The sequence below is a fragment of the Sceloporus occidentalis genome, unplaced genomic scaffold (assembly GCF_023333645.1).
Source record: "Sceloporus occidentalis isolate IW3139 unplaced genomic scaffold, rSceOcc1.0.p SCAF_2, whole genome shotgun sequence".
Taxonomy (NCBI): Eukaryota; Metazoa; Chordata; class Lepidosauria; order Squamata; family Phrynosomatidae; genus Sceloporus; species Sceloporus occidentalis.
Genome location: NW_028316982.1, coordinates 77,560,611 through 77,580,364, shown reverse-complemented (window position 1 = coordinate 77,580,364; position 19,754 = coordinate 77,560,611). Strand labels below are relative to the sequence as shown.

Genomic DNA, 19,754 nt, shown 5'->3' with positions numbered 1-19,754 from the left:
ACTGAATATATAAATGTTTGTATAAAATATGTTAATTTGATAATAATGGAAAACAAAAAAACAATAGAAGGAACATTAACATTGTGCCTTTCCATTTGTTTGAATCTATGTATGCCAAAATATATTTGAATATATTTTACATACATAAAATTTATAATGTTAATTTGTTAACAATCTAACACATAAACAATAAAAGGAATACATTAACCTTCCACCCACCCACCCACCCACCCTCTTTTTTTTTAATAAGCTGTGTGTTCTTAAAGGTTCAAATTTCAGGTCAATTGAGGAAGAAAGGAGGGGGTCTAATGGCATCTGAGTTATTAGGGGTAATTTGACTACTGCTGTCAAAGAGAGCTGCCAGAAAGATTAATTCCAGATTCCCATAACAAGCCTGAGACAAACTGTTCTTGAATGAGACACTGGGGAGAGTTTTATCATGTCTAATCCATGCCCTAGTACATTTTTACACTTGCTAATCACAGCAGAACACAAAGAAGATTTTTATGAATTATATCAAAAATTAGAGGGCAGCTCATGTAATGACTCAAGAGTTACTAATGCATGTAGAGGACTCTTCTTTAGAAATGTATAATTCAAACTACATATACGTAGATGATTTACTTTTTCTGTAGCCCTCTTCTTTCTTGATCCTTTTCCCATTACAACTTTTATACTTACCTTTGGGGGGAAAGCATTGGAAACATCAGAGTCCTGATGCAATTTTTCATAAACTATGCATGCAACTGTGCTTTCTTTTAGTTGATATAGCAGTTTTGTAGATAGTACATGTTAATGGATGGCATACATCACACTCGGTGGTGCTAAAGAATTCCCTGAGTTTTCTTGATGTAGTAGTTCATTTGTTTCATAGCTCTGTCAGCTTTCTATACTTACTTGAACAACATCACTAGCCTTATAGTCAATGCCCATCCTTAAACACTTATTACAGGAAGTAAGGCTTGAATGTGCTTCAGAAACATTAGGTTATCCCTCAGTATATGCAAGGAAGTCCAGAGTTACAGAGGTCATATCCAAGCACTGAAAGTAAAAACAGTGACTCAAGAAGGAACTGGGATACTGGTTAGATCTATAAATCTGTTCTTGTGAGTTTCAGAATATTTCTTCCAGCAGAGTTCTATGCCGAACAAACACAGTTATGCCTCCTGTCATTCACAATGGCTACTGAACAAGTTTGATCTTTAGTTCCCTATCACCTCTGTTCTATTAAAATAACTGGTTAAAGGAGTTAGCATAAATCCAGGATATATATTTACCTCCATGGTTACATTTCTCATAAAATCTTTGATTGAGAGCTTTAAACTTCTTGTAGGTTTTACTTCATAATATATTAGCTGTTTCACAGCAATGCAAATTCCTTTAAAAGGAAAATATCACTATTAATAACTCTCGTGGCTCTTACATGAACCATATTCTAATCTAAGTACAATCAGGTAGGCTCCTGCATGACGCCTTCTTTCCCATTACAGTATCTAGGGCCCAATAGAGTTTTACAATGTTGTACAAAATAAGGTGCCAAACAAAGGACACAGCTGTTATTAAGCATGTTTTGGAGGGGTGTGGTTGCCTCTTTGCAGTATTTAAAACAGATTTGGTGAATGAAAGCGAAAAGACTTTTTAGAGAGATTATTATTATTATTATTATTTAACTTGTAACACTGGAGAAACTGGCAAACTGCCATCTTTGTTTTGTAAGCTTGAGAAGTCAGTTGCAGAATTGCCATCATTTCTAAGCAAAATGAAAATTTAAATTTCTCTACAGTAGACGAAGAACATGTAGTCTGGATTAAATAATCTGTTTTTAAAGGTGTATTTATTTATTTATTTATTCAGCTCATGTTGCCTTGCCACATTTATTTGTGTGTTGCTTTGTGTGTGTGCACATAGCTTCAAGTCATCTGTTGACTTACGGCGACCCCATGAATTTCATAGCGTTTTCTTACAAAAGGAATTAGTCAGAGGTGGTTTTGCTAGTCCTTTCCTCTGAAATATAACCCATAACACCTGGTATTCATTGGTGGTCTCCCATCCAAGTACTAACCATAACTGACCCTGTTTAGCTATCAAGGTCAGATGGGATCTGGTGCCTTTACAATATTTAAGTGGCTTCTGTGCTAATTATCTCAGACTTATCTTTCTGCAACATGTTGCATTTGGGGCTGCTCCTGAATGCTTTCTGGGAACTACATTTAATTCAGATCATGATAGATGTCTAAATTGCCACCTGTATTATGAGCATATCTCATAAATCCTTAAACAGCTGTACTGCCTCCTGATCCATTTATGGGCATAGTTATAAAGTAATAGTGTTGACCTTTATAAAGTTTTGGGCCAGGATTGCCTTTCTCCATATCAGAATGGTTTTCTTTCAGTTGCTTTTGCTGACTTGAGATTTAAGGAGTAGTGACCAGGGAGAATGTCTTCTAAGTTTAATCAGAGTAACTGAAATCAGTTTATATCAGTGTAATTTCTCTGAACCAATCATCTAAGTAGCTTTAACACAAGGCGGTGGAGAAAAATTATTGGCACACTACATTTTAGTGCTAATTCTGACATATTAAAATTTAAGATGTTGCAGTTATTGATTATATGTTTAATCAGAATTCTGCTACCAATAGAAGCAGTCAGTTTACTGTGCCTTCTTAAGGTTTAGTGGATCCATGGTGTGGAGAACAGGGTAATTACAGCTGTCTTGCTGTGTTTTATATTTAATTTGTTTGGGCAATTTAAATTGGACCATATGCGAAACTGTTTTAAGTAAGAAAAAGCAGTGACATCTTGGTTTTCTAACCAGTGGGATACTTAATTAAGCTAAAAATTCAGCATTTATCTTGAGGAAAACAAGTCTGTAACAAAACACGTTTAAAATATAAGATACTCCAAGCTAACAGTATCTGCCTCTGTTAAGTATAAATTATAATTAAGTATAAGTGTTGTTGAATTCTGAGATGCTTGTGTACCAATATTTCCCCCCTTTTAAAGTTTTAAAAACAAGTTTAGAAAGTTGTTTTGGAAACAGATATCCAAACGTAGAAAGGAAAAACACCTTTGATAAAAAAAATTATATTTATTTTTTATTATAATATTTCTGTATGGAGAATTGTATCATCATATTAGTGAAACTTATACAACTCTTTATGTGTGAAGAATCTTGGAAAGAGGGATTTACTTGTTTATTTTTTTAAAAAAATACATGGTATATTGTATTAATAATTGGGCAGTGAGCATTTGATGTGAAATTATAGCTAGAAAACCTCTGTCAATTGTCTTTTTCCATTTTTGACCTTTTGAAAAAGGTATCTGTGCTGTTTAGCTGTAGTTTCTCACATTCCCAGTGAAGCTATAAAGAAACAACATATTGTGAGTCCAGGCTCAGGATTCCATCTCACTAATGGAGCATTTCTGTGTATCTTTCAGTCAGTTAAGGACCAAAAAGATGCGTGGAAGCTTGTTTTAAAAAATAAGTTTTAAAAATGAAAAATATGTTTTATGGGACCTAGGGGAAATTTGATTCAACTGTGGTATAGAACTTGGATGTGACCAGTAGGGTATGTCAACAGATAAATAAAGAATAGCCCAGGCATCACTGATACAGTAGCTTCCTATAAGGAAAAAAGCAAAGTGAACCATATAATATAAGAATGCTGAAGAACAAATTATGTTATGGGAGAGCAAAGAGAGAACACTTGTTTTGGCCAGACATATAATGTCCAGTCACAATAGATGTAGGATTTTAAACCTTATTTTTTGTATCTGCAGCTAAAATTGGTTAATAAGACTTAGGGAGCGTAAGAGAGGGGGAAATGAATATATAATGGTACAGATTGTATTTCAATTTAAGAATCTTGCCTTACATTCTTGCTTAAATTTTTCCTCCTTTAAATAAGATTAACTTATTAGAACTGTATTGTTAAAGAAAAATATATAATCATTGAACATTGGTAAGTTATATATCTCTTTAGTCCAGAGTAAAGAACATCTAAACATCTCTGATTTGTGTGTGTCATGTTCCAGACTGATACACTTTCCTTCTGAAGCAGTTTTTATATAAAGATATTAGCAAAATCTTTTATAAAACTATTAGTAATTTTAGAGGAGAGAGTTTAACTCATATAGCATTAGATGCAAACACAATTAAAGAAAACATTGCAACTGAAATATCTATGAAAAAGTGTGCATGTATACTTGCCAATTTTTGTTTCTGATTCAGTTGTGTGTGTGTGTGTGTGTGAGAGAGAGAGAGAGCGAGAGCATTTTGAACCTGCATTCCAAAAAGATTACAATAAAATTGAAGCTGATTTAATGAAATTGCTGAAAACTGGTGTTCATAGAAAGCATAACATGTTTTGCCTTCCACCAATCCCAGTAATTTGTATATAAATATTGACCACAATCCAGTAAATCAGTTATGAATGGATAACGTAGAGTTGTGTAGACATAACTGCTTTGTATTAATGATCCCTACATATTCCTTAGCTTGGTGATATGTCAGCACCATGAAAGTCTCCCGATTATATCTTATTGACAGCAGCTGCTGCAGTCTATGGAGAGGGGTACTCTGTTTCCCTGTCAATCAGAAAACAGCTGACATTTCTCCTTCATATGAGTGATCAGTACAAGCCTGGGTTGCAATAGGGGTCCTACTTCTGCTTGTCACACTGGAGAGTGCTCGTGGGAGGAGGTGGGGCCATCAGTCAGTTTCTTCTCAATGGACAAGGGAACAGACACCTGTTGATCATAGCAGATGCTGTGTCATAAGTGGTAATTGGGAGTACTGAGTTGGGATCAACTGTCCAGATATGTAACTATGGCGGTTACCTATTTGTAACTTACTTAGTGGATTCTGAATGGAATTATTAACATAAATGAATGAAAAAGAGAAAGAGAGAAAATGATCTTTGGGGATCTTTTTCTCTCTCTCTCAGAAAACAGTATTACAGGTTGAGTCTTCCTCATCTGAAGTGCTTGGGATGAGAAGTGTTTTCAGTTTCAGAGTTTTTCAGATTTTGGAATATTTACATATACATAATGAGATATCTTGGAGATGGGACCCAAGTCTTAACATGAAATTCATTTATGTTTTGCCTTTGCCTTATTTGCATAGTTTGAAGGTAATTTTATATACAATAGTTTTAATAATTGTATGCATGAGACAAAGTTGGAATATATTGAACTATCAGAAAGCAAAGGTGTTGTTATCTCAGCCATCCATATAGACAATGTGACCCCACCCAACCTTTTCTGTGCAGAGCAGCTCACCCCTGACCATGCATTCAGCCTGTGTACATGGTGATCTGAGTGGCATGTCTTCCCTTCCCCTTTCAACTTTTAAGCCTACATGCATTTTTGTAATCCTTGAACAGGGTTTCAGTACAAAGAAGAAAATGCATAGACATACAAAAATAATTAAGTGTTATCAGTTATATTAAATATTTAGGAAAAAAGATTACATAATTTGATTTTCTTTATCTTTTTATCCTTTCTGCTCATATGTATGCTTCTAATGTTTTATTTATGGTATCCTGTCAGTTGGATAGTATTATTTCATTTTTGAATAAACAAATCAGACATCTTACATCACTAGACAATTCATAAAACATTCTATTTCTGTCATCAGCAGTCTGGAATCAAGGTACAAAAGCAGCTGTAGACTAAATAATGTTTATTGGTCTTGAAGGGCTAATTGCATAATCTTCTCATTCCTTTGTTTTACTATAGAGCAAAACCTTGAATACTCTTCTGAGAGTTTTTAGTCTTTTCAGTGCCTTGTAATTTCTAAGATAAATTATCCAGTAGTGACCTTTATGATAGTATAGTGATTGATTGTTTATAATTCTTCCTATTAAAGCTTCTGAAAGATTTCAGCAACTTCTCACTTGAAATGTCTTGGGGTCTATTATACAATTGGTTGTTTAATAAGACTATTATAAGGAATTACACTGATTAACTGAAAGTGAACCCATTTAGCAAATGGCAGTCTTTCCCTATCTTCTGAGATACCTTGTAGATGGAATATATTATATTTGGTTATATCACAGGCGTAGAACCTTTTTGATTTCATTTAAATGAAATAAATAAAATCAGCTGGTGTGTTTTCAGGCATCAGTGACAAAGATCTTCTTGTCTTTCCTCCTAAGCCCACCCTTCAACACTCCTTTTCTGTCTCTGTGGACAACATTTCTATTCAACCAGTCCAGCAAGCCCGCAGTCTTGGTTTTATCTTTGACTCTTCTCTGTCATGTATCCTTCAGATCCAGACCACAGCCAAGGCTTGTAGGTTCTTTTTGTACAATATTGCCAAAATCCAACCATATCTCTCCGCCTCTACTGCCAAGATCCTGGTCCATGCCCTAGTGATCTCTCAACTTGATTACTGTAACGTCCTCCTGGCTGGGCTTCCTCTTTCTCACCTCCGTCCTTTAATTTCTGTCCAGCATTCAGCTGCACGCATTATCACATCCACCCACCGCTGTGACCATATCTCTCCTGTGTTGGCATCCCTTCACTGGCTCCCCCTCCCTTTCCGCATTCAGTATAAGCTCCTGCTGTTGACGTTTAAAGCCCTCCATGGGCTGGCCCCTCCTTATCAGACCTTATTTCTCCTCACCTTCCCACTAGGGCCCTCCGTTCTGGTAATCAAGGTCTGCTGTCCCAGCCCAGGATTTCCTCTGCCCCATCCCGGATTCGCCCCTTTTCACTTGCTGCCCCTCACTCCTGGAACCTTCCTCCCCCCCAAACAAGAGCCATCACTTCTTTAACCAGCTTCAAAACGGAGTTGAAGACCATCCTGTTCAGGGCAGCATTCCCAGGCATTGCATAATTGTCACTTGCTATTTGATGTTCTTTTGTTGCCTGTTTTATTGAATCATTTCCTGTATTGCTATGTATTTTATATGTATTATCTTACTAGAAAGGCCCCTTCCCCTCCACCACTCCCTTCTCCTTCTGTGTCGTGTCTTTTTAGATTGTAAGCCTGAGGGCAGGGAACCGTCCAATTAAAAAGATTGTATGTACAGCACTGTGTAAATTTACAGCGCTTTATAAATAAAGGTTAATAATAATAAATAATAATCTAGTATTAATTCATTATTCTTATTGAGTTAAAGGAGTATAAAACATAAAAAAAATAGTTTTAGAAAGGATAATGTGACCATGTACGTTGCTGCTTGGGAACCAAATATCTACTTTAGAAATGCTCAGTGGCTTTGGTCCATCAGATGGGATTTTTGATTTTATCTTTCTCCTTTGAGCATCATATTCTCATGCTGCATCATTAAACGCTTTTGAAAAGTCATCTCTTTCAAAATATGCTTTCTGTGTGAGGTAAATGTTCCATGAGAAATGCTGCCTCCCAGCTCACTTGGATTTCAGTTCATTGCACAATTTTTCTTCTTCGTGGTCTCTGCGAATCATACAAATGGGTTTTACTGCGCCTGCGCAGTGCCTTCGGAAACTTCTGGAATCACTGGGCAGAGTTAACTCTGCAACATATTGAAACTTTTTGGCGGTAACTCCGCCCACCCGTTATAAGGCCCCTGCCTTCCCGCTCTTTCCCCAGTTCCTCTTTTCCGCCGCGCTAGCTGCTTCAGGGAACTTTCGCTTGCTTCTGCTTGCTTGGAATCACTTTCGCGCCCCTGGTAACTTCGGACCTTCGGACTGCTGACCTCGTTTCGGATCTCCCTTTGGCTTGACGTTTTGAAGATGCCTGCGCCTTTCAAAAAGTGCGACATCTGCAAGGGCAAGGTGCCCGTTCAAGACCCGCACTCCTCCTGCCTGTTGTGCCTTGGACCCAGCCATGATCCCAAGGCTTGCACGCTCTGCGGATCCCTCTCTACTCAGGCCCGTAAGAACCGTGAGTCCCGGCTCACGTCTGCGATCGCCCTGGGGAAAGTGCAGGAGGGAGGTTCGCGGTCCTCTTCTGTCCCGCCTCTGGCGCCCCCCGCTTCATCGTCCCGGGCAAGTGTCTCCAGCGTGGGATCGGGGAGAGCAGCCGTCCCCAGTGTGGTGTGTGTCCCGGCCGGGACGCCTTCTACCACCTCCGATGTGGCCCGTGGCTCCAAACCGCCCAGCGCCACCGACAAGCCCTCCAAACGCCCCCAGAAGTCATCGGGTGCTGAGGGTACCGAACGGGCCTCCAAACCGAAGAAGGGATCGGAGGGCTCCCGTTCGAAGGAGGCTACCGAGCCTAAGGTCCATCTGGCCTCGCCTTCGTCCTCTAAGGCGTCCAAGGCATCGCGCCATGCGACACCGAAGGAGCGGACCGAGCCGGTTCAAGGGACGAGGTCACCGAGGCCCTCGTCATCGACAGCGGCTGCTGTCATCCTGGACCTCCCGGACAACCCGTTCTTCCCATCCGGGGAGCCTCCCAAGCATGGGAAGAAGAGGCGCCACGAGGAGGCTGGGCGCGACCCTGCCCCTAAGAAGGCAAAGTCCTCCAAGGATCGGACCGCTACCGACCTACCGGGACCGAAGGAGAAGAAGCGCTCTCCCTCCAAACAAGCTCGCGCCTCCGTTCCATCAGCTCCCCGTGACCAAGAACCGACGCTGGACCAAGGGACCCCGGTACCGGTCACGCCTCTGCCTCCCCCGACCATGGATTTCATCCACGGTATGGATGATACCGCGCCTCCTCGTTCCCCGGAGCACCGGTCGCCCTCTCGCTCGGCAGCTGAAGATGAAGACGACTTGCCCCACGGACAAGACGTTCCGGACCTCTTCTACGACATGCAGTCACGCCGCTACTACATGTCGGTCCCGGAGGACAGAGCCTTGAGGGAGTTCACCAAACTGAACCCCCCTCCCGCGGACCGACCTCATCCTTCCACGTCGGTTCCGACCGTGTCTGTCTATGAGAGGTCGTCGACTCCACCCCGTGGACGTGAGAGGTCGCTGTCTCCACCTCGTCGGCGCTCCCGTTCTTCGGTTGACTTCGTTCCAACCCGCCCGAGATCCCAGGCCAAGGTGACGGATCCCCTCTCCTCCGACCTGGACTCCGAAGACGAGCCGCTGTTACCCTCGGAGGCACCCTCGGACGAGGATGTCCTCTCAGGCCCGGCCTCCCCCCAGAGGTTGCACAACCCGGAGCCATCTTCGCCGTCGGACGATGTCAGGTCCTTCACGGAGCACGTGATCAGGATGGCGAGGGCCCTCGACATCGAGCTCGCGTCTGCAGCGGACGACGCCGAGGACCCGGTTGAGCGTCGGGTGCATGGTCGAGTCCCCACTCCGCCGTGCCTGCCTCTCCTTCCCTCTCTTCAGACCATCGTGAAGAGGTCTTGGGACTCTCCAGCCGCCCTTTCGGCACCCTCCCGCAAGGTGGAGTCTCTTTATAGGGTCGCCCCGGCGAGTTGTCCTTGGTTGGCCGAGCACCCCCGGCCCAACTCTGCCATCGTCGAGGGAGCCCAACACAGCTTCGTCCCGAAGCAGGCCACTTCCCCTGTCGACCGCGAGGCCAAAAAGGTGGACGGACTGGCCAAGAAGGCGTACTCGGCTTCGGCGCTTGGGGTCAAGGCCGCCAACTACACCGCGTGCATGGGGGCCTACATCCAGACCCTCATGGAGCGGATCTCCCCCCTCGTTCCAGATGTCCCAGACGACGTCCAGAGGCAGCTGGTGGAGATCAGGGACGAGGCGCACTCCATTGGAAGTTGGCTAATCACCACTTCCAGGAACCTGGTGGATTGCTCCGGGAGGGCCATGTCAGCTTCCATGGCTCTTCGGCGCCACGCTTGGCTGAGGGCCTCCGACCTCAACCCGACCGTCAGGGCTGCCATCGAGGACATGCCGATCGACGGGACCGGCCTCTTCCACGCCGAGACCGACGACCGCCTAAACCGCAAGTTTAGGATGAAGGCGGCGGCAAAGAAGCACGGCATGTCCTCCGCACCGGCTTCTCCCTTCCGGAAGCGCCAACGACCGTGGCAGCCACAAGGTCAGTCGCAGGGGACCTTCTCCCGGGACCGACAGCCCCAACAGCAGGGCTCTCAGAGGCAGCGCTTCCCCTCGCAGTCTTCCTCCTCCTCTGGCCGTCGTAACTTTCCGCCTCGGTACCGCAAGTCCCGCCGGCAGGACACCGACCAGGGGAAGAAGAGGGCCTGAAGGGACGCAGCGCACTTCGTCCCCCCTTCACCCCTCTTCTTCTTGGACATCTTGAGGCCCTATGTTAACACCTGGGCCTCTATAACATCGGACTCGTGGGTCCTCGACATCGTCCGTAGGGGTTATGCCCTCGAGTTCCAAGAGCTCCCTCCAACTGGAGCCTTCAAGTCCACTCCCCCCTCGGACACCCTTCTCGACGAAGTGCGCACCTTGCTTGCAAAGGGGGCAATCTCTCCCTTACCGCCCGACCAGTGTTTTCGGGCCTTTTTTTCCAGGTACTTCACGGTACCGAAAGCGGATGGGGGCATCAGGCCCATCCTGGACTTGAGACAATTGAACTTGTTCCTTGACTACCGTCGCTTTCGAATGGTAACCTTGGCTTCCATTCTACCTCTGCTCCACCAGGGCTTGTGGTTCGCGACCGTCGACTTGAAGGATGCCTACTTCCACATCGGCATCCGACAGTCCCACCGGAGATTCCTCGCCTTCGCTGTCGGCCCCGATTCGTACCACTACAACGTGCTCCCTTTCGGCCTGGCCACGGCTCCACGGGTCTTCACGAAGTGCATGGCACCGGTGGTGGCATACCTTCACCAGAAGGGCTTCATGGTCTTTCCCTACCTGGACGACTGGCTGTTTGCAGCCGAGTCCCAAGACGAACTGCGGGAGGCAGTCTCATTCGCCTTGCGCCTCCTGGACTCCCTCGGGCTGGTCGTCAACAAGGAAAAGTCCCACTTTACGCCGACCAGGCGGGTCAAGTTCATCGGTGCCGTCCTCGACTCCGAAAACTGCCTAGCTCTCCTTCCTCCGGATCGGTTTCGGGCCCTGACAACATCCCTCAGGCCGTGCATCTCCCACAGAAGGGTGAGAGCCAGAGATGTCCAAGTCGCTCTGGGCCACATGGCGTCGACGACATTCGTCACCCCCTGGGCAAGACTTCGTCTTCGACCCCTCCAAGCCTGGTTCCTCTCCGTCTTCTCCCCGTTGGAGGATCCGCCTTCGAAGTGGCTCACGGTACCGAGACCGGTGGTTGCTTCCCTCAGATGGTGGCTAGACAGTTCCAACGTCTGCACCGGGATGCCCTTCCATCAACCTCAGGCACAGTTGACCCTGACAACCGATGCATCCCTGGAGGGATGGGGCGCCCACCTGCTCGACCTGGTTGTCAAGGACAGGTGGTCCACACAAGACAAGCGCCTCCACATCAACGCCTTGGAAATGCTTGCTGTGGGAAAGGCTTTGAGAGCGTTCGAGTTTGCAGTCTCGGGAAGGGTGGTCCTCCTCAGGACGGACAACACCACCGTGATGTACTACATCAACAAACAAGGTGGTACCAGATCCAGGACCTTACTCGATCTCACACTCCGCATCTGGGATTGGTGCATCCAGAGACGCGTCCTCCTCCAAGCGATTCACCTTCCCGGAGAGGACAACGAGCTGGCAGACCGCCTCAGCAGATCTTCTTCGGTGTGCCACGAGTGGAGGCTCCATCCCGAGACGGTCAGCGACCTCTTCGATCGGTGGGGAACCCCCCGGATCGACCTCTTCGCAACCAGCTGGAACAGCCACTGTCCCCAGTTCTGCTCCAGGAAACGAATGGACGGATCCCTCGGAGACGCATTCGCTTTCCTTTGGTCGGGAGAGCTCCTCTACGCTTTCCCTCCGTTCCCTCTCATCATCAGGGTGGTGTCCAAGATGGCTACGGACCGCTCGCATGCGATCCTCATCACCCCGTGGTGGCCGAGACAGCCGTGGTTCGCATCCCTTCTCCACCTCTCCAGGAGATGCTTTCTCCGTCTCGACCCTCGCCCGGACCTACTTTCGATCCAGGACGGCCGGATTCTCCACCCCGACATCGAGAGCCTGCCGCTGGTGGCCTGGAGGATTCGGCGCTGACTACCTTGCCGGAATCGGTGAGGGCGGTGATCCTGGCCGCGAGGAAACCTTCCACCCAGCGCTCCTATGCCCTGAAATGGAGGAGATTTTGCCTCTTCCTTGACCAGAAGGGCTTGTCTCCTGCACAGGTGTCCACTCCAGTGGTGTTGGAGTTCCTGATGGCACTTTTGGATGGAGGGCTGTCCCTCACATCCATCAAATGCTACCTGTCTGCCATCTGTGCCAAATACCAGTTCGGGGGGAGGGTTTCTTTCTTCAAAGACCCCTTGGTGAAGGGGTTCCTGAAGGGTTGTTTAAACCTTTATCCTCCTGTGTCGGTGCCTACGCCGGCTTGGAGCTTGGAGTCGGTATTGTCCGCCCTCCAATCCAAGCCCTTTGAACCGATGGCCACAGCGGACTTGAGACTATTGACTTGGAAAACCGTTTTTCTTGTGGCCATCACCTCTGCCCGCCGTGCGGGCGAACTCTGTGCTTTACGTAGGGACCAGCCATTCCTGAGGTTCCACAAGGACAAGGTGGTCCTCCGGACGGACATTACCTTCCTGCCTAAGGTAGTGTCTGCCTTTCACATGTGCCAGGACATTGTGTTGCCCACTCTCGCATCCAATCCTACATCGGATGAGGAGCGACGCCTGCACTCTCTTGATGTCAGGAGGGCACTAGCCTTCTACCTGGACAGAACTGCTGCCTTCACTCGGTCCGAGAGACTCTTCCAGTGCTACTCGGTACCGAGGAAGGGGTTGCCTGTGTCTGCGCAGAGGTTGTCCAAATGGGTGGCTGGCACCATCCGCCTCTGCTATGAACTGATAGGCAAGCCTCTCCCTGGCAGGGTTCGGTCTCACTCCACAAGGGCAATGTCAGCATCCTCCGCGTTCCTCTCGGGGATTCCTTTGGAGGATGTCTGTAAGGCTGCTGTCTGGTCCCAACCACTGACTTTTATTAAGCACTATAGGTTGGACACCAGGGCCATCAGAGACGCAGCTTTCGGGAGGGCTGTGTTGGTTTCAGGGTTGCATTGATTGCACTACTGATGCTTATGTTTCAGCATTTATGGATACAATGCCGCTGTTTACAGTCTGTTGAATGTTGTTTGCACAATTCATTGGGACTGGTCTTGCACGACCGTGTGTCCTCTTCTCAGGTTTAGCAATGTTGCTGCTATACATTGATCTGGACATGGACAAAAAGACTGACTCCCTTTGGGATTCAAGGTGTTTATTGTTACAATAAATATACCTTTGGTTTACCATAGCTTTGGTTTCAGGACACTCCCTCCGCCGCATACCTAAGCTTGTCAGTCTAAACCCATTTGTATGATTCGCAGAGACCACGAAGAAGAAGGACAGGTTGCTTACCTGTAACAGTATTTCTTCGAGTGGTCATCTGCGAATACATACAAATCCCACCCGTCCGTCCCCTCAGTGTCCTGCTCTCATTGGCTCTCTTCCGTCGCCTGCTTGGCGGAAAAATTGCGGAACTGGGGAAAGAGCGGGAAGGCAGGGGCCTTATAACGGGTGGGCGGAGTTACCGCCAAAAAGTTTCAATATGTTGCAGAGTTAACTCTGCCCAGTGATTCCAGAAGTTTCCGAAGGCACTGCGCAGGCGCAGTAAAACCCATTTGTATGTATTCGCAGATGACCACTCGAAGAAATACTGTTACAGGTAAGCAACCTGTCCTTTTCATCCCTGCTTATAGTTACTTTACTAGATATTTATTTTTCATTAGCAGATAAGCTGCTGTAAGCCATCCTGGATCCCATGTTGAGAAAAAGGTGGAGTATAAATTAAACAAATAAAATAAAGAGATGAATAAGAAGCTAATTGTTAAGGCATATTCTGAATTGTCATATTCTAGTTAGGAGACAAATACAACAGTGATGAAGTGAGGTAAATTCTCTAACATAGTATATGCAGTCTTTCACCAAAAGGTATTTCATGAAATTGCCTCTCTAGGAGAGTTAGCAACTTGCAGTATTGCCTTACTGCTCTAAATCAATATATTTTGTGAATACTTGTTATTTGATTTATAGGCTTTGATTATATTATTTAGCTTGTGTGTCTGTTAGTGGTGTGGTAGTTCTCTCTTGTGAGAAAAATATCAGACCATACCCATAGTCAAATACATGGTAATATTTATACATTCATCCATCTATACTTGCTACCGCCCAAGGAAAAAATTTGAAGCACAGTGCCCCAGATAGTAAAATTCTGGGCTTTGGTTCCTATTAAGAATTTGGGGTAACTATTCTTACAGAGAGCTATGTGGTGTACCAGATGAGTGCTGGAGTAGGACTGGGAGACCAGGGTTCAAATCCCCACTCATCCAAAGAAATCCACTGATTGATCTTGGCCAAGTCACACTCTCCCAGCCTCACAGGATGGTAAGAGCCTCCCCCTGAACAAATCTTGCCAGGAATACCTCACAATAGGTTTGCCTCAGGGTTGCTGTAAGTTGGAAACAAGTTGAAAGCACACAATAACAACTTTCATGCAGATGGATAGGTAGCTGCAGGAGATGAGCTATGTATTTTGTGTATGTGTAAATGCTCATTCAAGTCATCTGTTGACTTATGGCAACCCCATAAATTTCATAGGTTTCTCTTAAGCAAAGAATATTCAGAGGTGGTTTTGCCAGTTCATTCCTCTGAAACATAGCCTACAGCACCTGGTATTTGTTGGTGATCTCCCATCTAAGTACTAATGCTGTACTTAGTACTGATCTTTTAAGATCAGACAGGATCTGGTACCTTTAGATTATTTAATATATAGTATCACGTTAACCTTCTTGTCTATGGACAGACGGGGCCCCCTGGTGACATGCTAGGGTTGCCCCAAGGCGCCATTTCTAGATGCCCCACAACCCTAGGACGTCACCAGGATGTCACAGCTGTGTTGTGCCATATACATGGGGCGCACAGCTATGAGGTCACTGCTGCATGCCTTCTAGGCGTGCACACGGCAGCGACATCCTCGTGCCGCCGCAGGCAGTTTGCGGTGGCACAAAAAGGAGCCACTTTTTAGCGGTCCTTGTGTTTCCATGTAGCCGCACTGTGCAATTTGGATGCTGTGGCGCGGTTACACGGAAAAGAGAGACGGCCGGCAGCCGCCTCTTTCTGTCAGTCTGTACCCCGCCCAAGTTAGGTTCCAGTAATTGATTTTCCTATTCTTGCTAGGTTAGCATTTCTTAGTTTCTTAAGGGTGTGGGACAGTGCTGATTTCAGGAAGTGTGGAAGCACACAAGAGTACTCGGAATGCTTTGAAACATGTTCAGTTACATTAGAAAACAACTAGTGTCACAAGCTGTTATAAAACAGCATCATACAAGTGTTAGACTAAATGGAATGGACAAGAAATGCTTTTTGAGTCTGAGCGTTGTTTGAAGGAAGTTGTACTTTAATAGCCTTATCATGGCCTTTAGGTAGGTATGTTATGCTGTCTGTCTGTCTGTCTGTCTGTCTCTCTCTCTCTCTCTCTCTCTCAGACACACACACACACACACACACACACACACACACACACGAGAGAGGAGATTGAGACAGCATGGCATAGAAGTTTGAGTGTTGGACTGCAGTTTCGGAGGCTAGTATTCAGATCATCACTCGACCATGGAATTGCACCAGATGATGTTAGGCAAGTCACACACTCTCAGCCTCAGAGGGCAGCAAAGGCAAACCACCTCTAAACAAGTGTTGTCAAGAAGAAAGAGCCCATGATAAGTTTGGCTTAGGATCAACAAACAACTTGAACAACTTCTGTAAGTCAGAACAGCATACATGCATATACATCTATAAGATCTTTTTAAACGGTTCAGAAGTTTATCAAAAATACACTTATTGTGATAGTTATTGGAAGTGATTCCATGGTGAAATTCTGAGTAGTAATAGTGGATGTTGGTGTTGACCAGAGACTTATGTGCATTTCCTCCCTAAGCCCTAAGCTTACTGGGTGGTGCTGAGTCAGTTTTAGGCTACACTCTTCCATAGGCTGTTCTGAAGAGAAACAATTGAATAATCATATCAGAGTGTAATGAGGCAGGAGGGGTGTGTATAATGTCCTAGAAAGAACTACACAAAATGTAATAAATAGAAACGTTCAGCTCATACACTTTCTTGCCACTTCCTAACATAAACACACAAAGGCTGTTTAACACAGAAATATATTGTTTTTTTGCTGTGTTATTTTAATGTTGTAAACCGCCCAGATTGGTTCACCACAGGGCGGTATATAAATAAAATTTATTATTATTATTATTATTATTATTATTAACACTGGAGAACTGGTGATAAAATAAAGCTTTTTTTTAAAAAAAGCTTTTATCTGAAATCAGTTTTTAAAAATCTGAATGATAAAAAGATTTAAAAGAACATGTACTGATGATGCTAAGTAAGCCATGTTGGCTGACACTACAAGAAACTTTTCCAAGTTTTAATTTTTAATTTAAAATTTAAGAGGAATATGTGTAGTTCTGCACATACCTGTATGCATGTAGATATAAAACCATGCCACTCTAAACAATTTTTGCTTTTTTTTTTCCAGTGTAAGTTGAAAAACAATAATTCAGTTAAAATTTTCTCTGTACTTTTGGTAGTGTAGATGGCTCCATAGCAAGCTTGGCAAATATGTGACCGATCAGTTAGAAAGTGTGGTTTTATGGGACCTTAAGACCTCCACCTCAAAGGAAAATTATAAGAACCATTATAAAAGATGCATTTGTACCCTTACAAAAAGAAACTTAACATTATTTTGATTTTGTAAAAAATTCAGAGGGGTAAAGCATAAAAGCGATTAATGCATTAAAACTAGAATGTTGGGGGTGGGTGGGTTCCTAAAATGCTTGCAAAAAATAGAATTTGAGTTGGGGAAGTTCCTTTTGAGATGTTTACAGCTATAGACCAGACCACAAAACGGTGACCCTTATCTTAGGAAACTTCCTACCTCAGCAGGACAAAATGACCTAGCTGAGTTTTTCCAGCTCTTGTTTCAGTGTTTCTGTTAAAACTGTTTTTTATGCAGAGTTCACCTGGCAGTCACTGATACTTTTTGTAAGCTTGTAAAAGGCCAGTGTATCCTTACAAGAACTAAGAATGCTTATATTTAACCTAGGTAATACACTTTAAAGCACCTTTTAGAAGCCTTTTGGTTTATCTCTAGTGAGCAGTTAAATTCTTCAAGTCAGTGTGCTCCACATATAATAGTTGTTTTCCCTTCTTTCCTTGGGCACAGCTTGTTAGGGTTCTCCGGAGAGCTAGTGAAAATTGAATAGTCCAGTGGTGTCTATTCTGCTGCAGAGAAAAGGAAATGAGAATTTCTACACTATCAAATTTCTTTCAAGAAGAGGTCAGTTTGACAGAAACAGAATTAATAGCTTCTTTTTCAAAACAATAGGGAATCCATCTCTGTGTTGCTCTTTTTGCATTATTGCTGGTTCTTTTTGATTTATTTTCTGTTTGTGTTAGGTTGGTTTTTTTTATAAATCCTCTTATTCTTAAATAATAACAATGGGATACAAAGATTGAAGACTTTTTAGGATTAACGTAAGTACTAAAAACCTGTACATAGTGTAGAAATTATAATGACTCAGTGTCCTTTGGAAGGCAGTAGTCTAATTCAAGGAGACACCAAGCAGGCAACTCGACCCACATAGATCTACCCTCTAACCCAGTGGTTCTTAACCTTTTCTTTACCAGGTACCCCATTTAAATATATTTTGTTGCCACAGACTCCTCCCCCCCCCCAAGACTTAAGATTTAAAACAACAATAATAAGAATACCTGAACTCTGAACCATTAATAATTAATGAACATACAAAGATGTTTCCCTAAACCAAAAGGACAAATTGGTAAAACAAAAAAGTTTAGGGAAAGGTGATTATAAAAAAAGTATAAAAAAAGCTTTATTAACCAGTGTGAAGGCAAATTTATAATATAAGAAATGCCAGTTTTGACAATAAACATCAAATGCTGGAAACTAGAAGTCCCAGATGACATACAAATAAAGCTATCCAACAGTAAAAGTACATATAATATCAGGAATGTATGTACTTCATAAGAACATATGTTGGAAGTAAAAGTGTACAAATAGTAAATACAAATACAGTGGTACCCCGGGTTACGAAATTAATTCGTTCCGCCGCCGCTTTCGTAACCCGGAAACTTTCGCTAGCCGAAAAGCCCATAGGCGCTAATAGCGAAAGCCGCGATTTCGTGTGAAATCGCGCCGAAAAGCACCAAAAATTTTCTTCGTAACCCGGAATAACCTTCGTAACCCGGAAACATTTAATTACATGGATTTTTTTCGTAACCCGGAAATTTCGTAAGGCGGCGCATTCGTATCCCGGGGTACCACTGTAAAGCCTTACGTGTTTTGACAATTGTCTTCGTCAGTGGTAAAAATATATATAATCTGTTATATTATTATTAGCTTGGAGTCATCCAGTATAAGTATGAAGTAAATAAATAATAAAATCAGAATCCTGGATACCCCAATAAGTGCTAGTGCGTATTAATAATTAAACCTTCCATTAAATCTTCCCTCAGAGGTGCTGGAGGAAAATGGAAGATTTTTCCCCTCCTTCTCCCTCCCATTTTGCAGCCATACATTTTCCAGCTGCTGGCCTTTGCTTTGGCTCCTATTGCCTTGTCTCCTCTGAATTAATGCCTGGAGGAGGTAATGGGCTGGATGAGGAAAAACAAATTGAAACTGAATTCAGACAAAACAGAGGTGCTTGCTATCAAGGGTCCTAATTTGCGAATAGAGGTGTATAAACCAGTTCTAGATGGGGTTACACTCCCCCTGAAGGACTATGTTCACAGCTTTAGGAGTGCTCCTGGATCTGTCTCTCCAAATATCAGTCCAGGTAGATGCAATGGTTAGGAGTGCTTACTATCAGCTTCGGTTGATAGCCAGCTGCACCCCTTCCTAGATCTGGAGTACCTAAAGATAGTAGTGCATGCACTGGTAACCTCAAGGTTGGACTTCTGCAGTGCACTTTACATTGGGCTATCTTTGTGCCAAGTTCGAAAACTTCACTTGGTTCAAAATATGGTAGCCAGATTGGTTACATGAACATCCAAGAACAAACATATTACACTCATACTCAAGTCACTCCATTGGCTGCCAATTAGTTTCTGGGCAAAGTACAAAGTGTTGGTTTTGACCTTTAAAGCCTTACATGGTTTGCGTCCAGGTTATCAATAGGATCACCTTCTCCTGTACAATCCACCCTGAATACTGAGGTCCTCCCGGAATATAAGACAGATTTGAAGACCCATCTCTTCCGGCAGGCCTATCCAGGCAGTTTTTAATCATGATTTTTAAATGTGAATTTTATATTTAATTATTGTTCTACGTATTGTAATATAAATATTACGTAGATTTCTTAATATGTATATTTTATGTAATGATGGTGTTTTAACTATGTTGTAACCACTCGAGCCATGAGGAGAGGCGGGTAAGAATTATTATTATTATTATTATTATTATTATTATTAATACATGGCCGCTCTGCAGTGGTAAGGAGGTGGACTGAGCGGCCTTCAAGCCTTCACAGATCCCCTGTGAGGGCATCATGGCGCTCTGGGGTTCTGCAAACTGTAGGTTAAGAATAACTATTCTAACACTGTATTGCCACCCTACTCTAAAAGCTTCTGCTTACAAAGGCTTCCTCATTCCTACTTAATGGTGGGGTGAGCACTGGTCCTTCTTTGATCAATAATTATCTCACAGATATATGGGTTGCC

The 19,754-nt window shown here is 44.0% G+C and overlaps 1 protein-coding gene across 9 annotated transcripts in view; it reads left to right on the top strand.

The window, feature by feature from the left end:
- ATE1 (arginyltransferase 1) overlaps positions 1–19,754 on the top strand; it is a 118,188-nt gene that overhangs the window by 67,296 nt on the left and 31,138 nt on the right. Inside the window, exons 12-13 of one of the 9 annotated variants that reach the window (XM_089510064.1) lie at positions 13,745–13,787; positions 17,239–17,281. The exons of 7 other annotated variants lie outside the window; for them this stretch is intronic. In XM_089510064.1, the coding sequence (XP_089366190.1) occupies positions 13,745–13,780 (36 nt within the window). In that variant the 3' untranslated portion in view covers positions 13,781–13,787; positions 17,239–17,281. Of the gene's footprint in view, positions 1–13,744; positions 13,788–17,238; positions 17,312–19,754 lie in introns of those variants that run through there. One more of the 9 variants, XM_089510065.1, reaches the window with a different exon arrangement.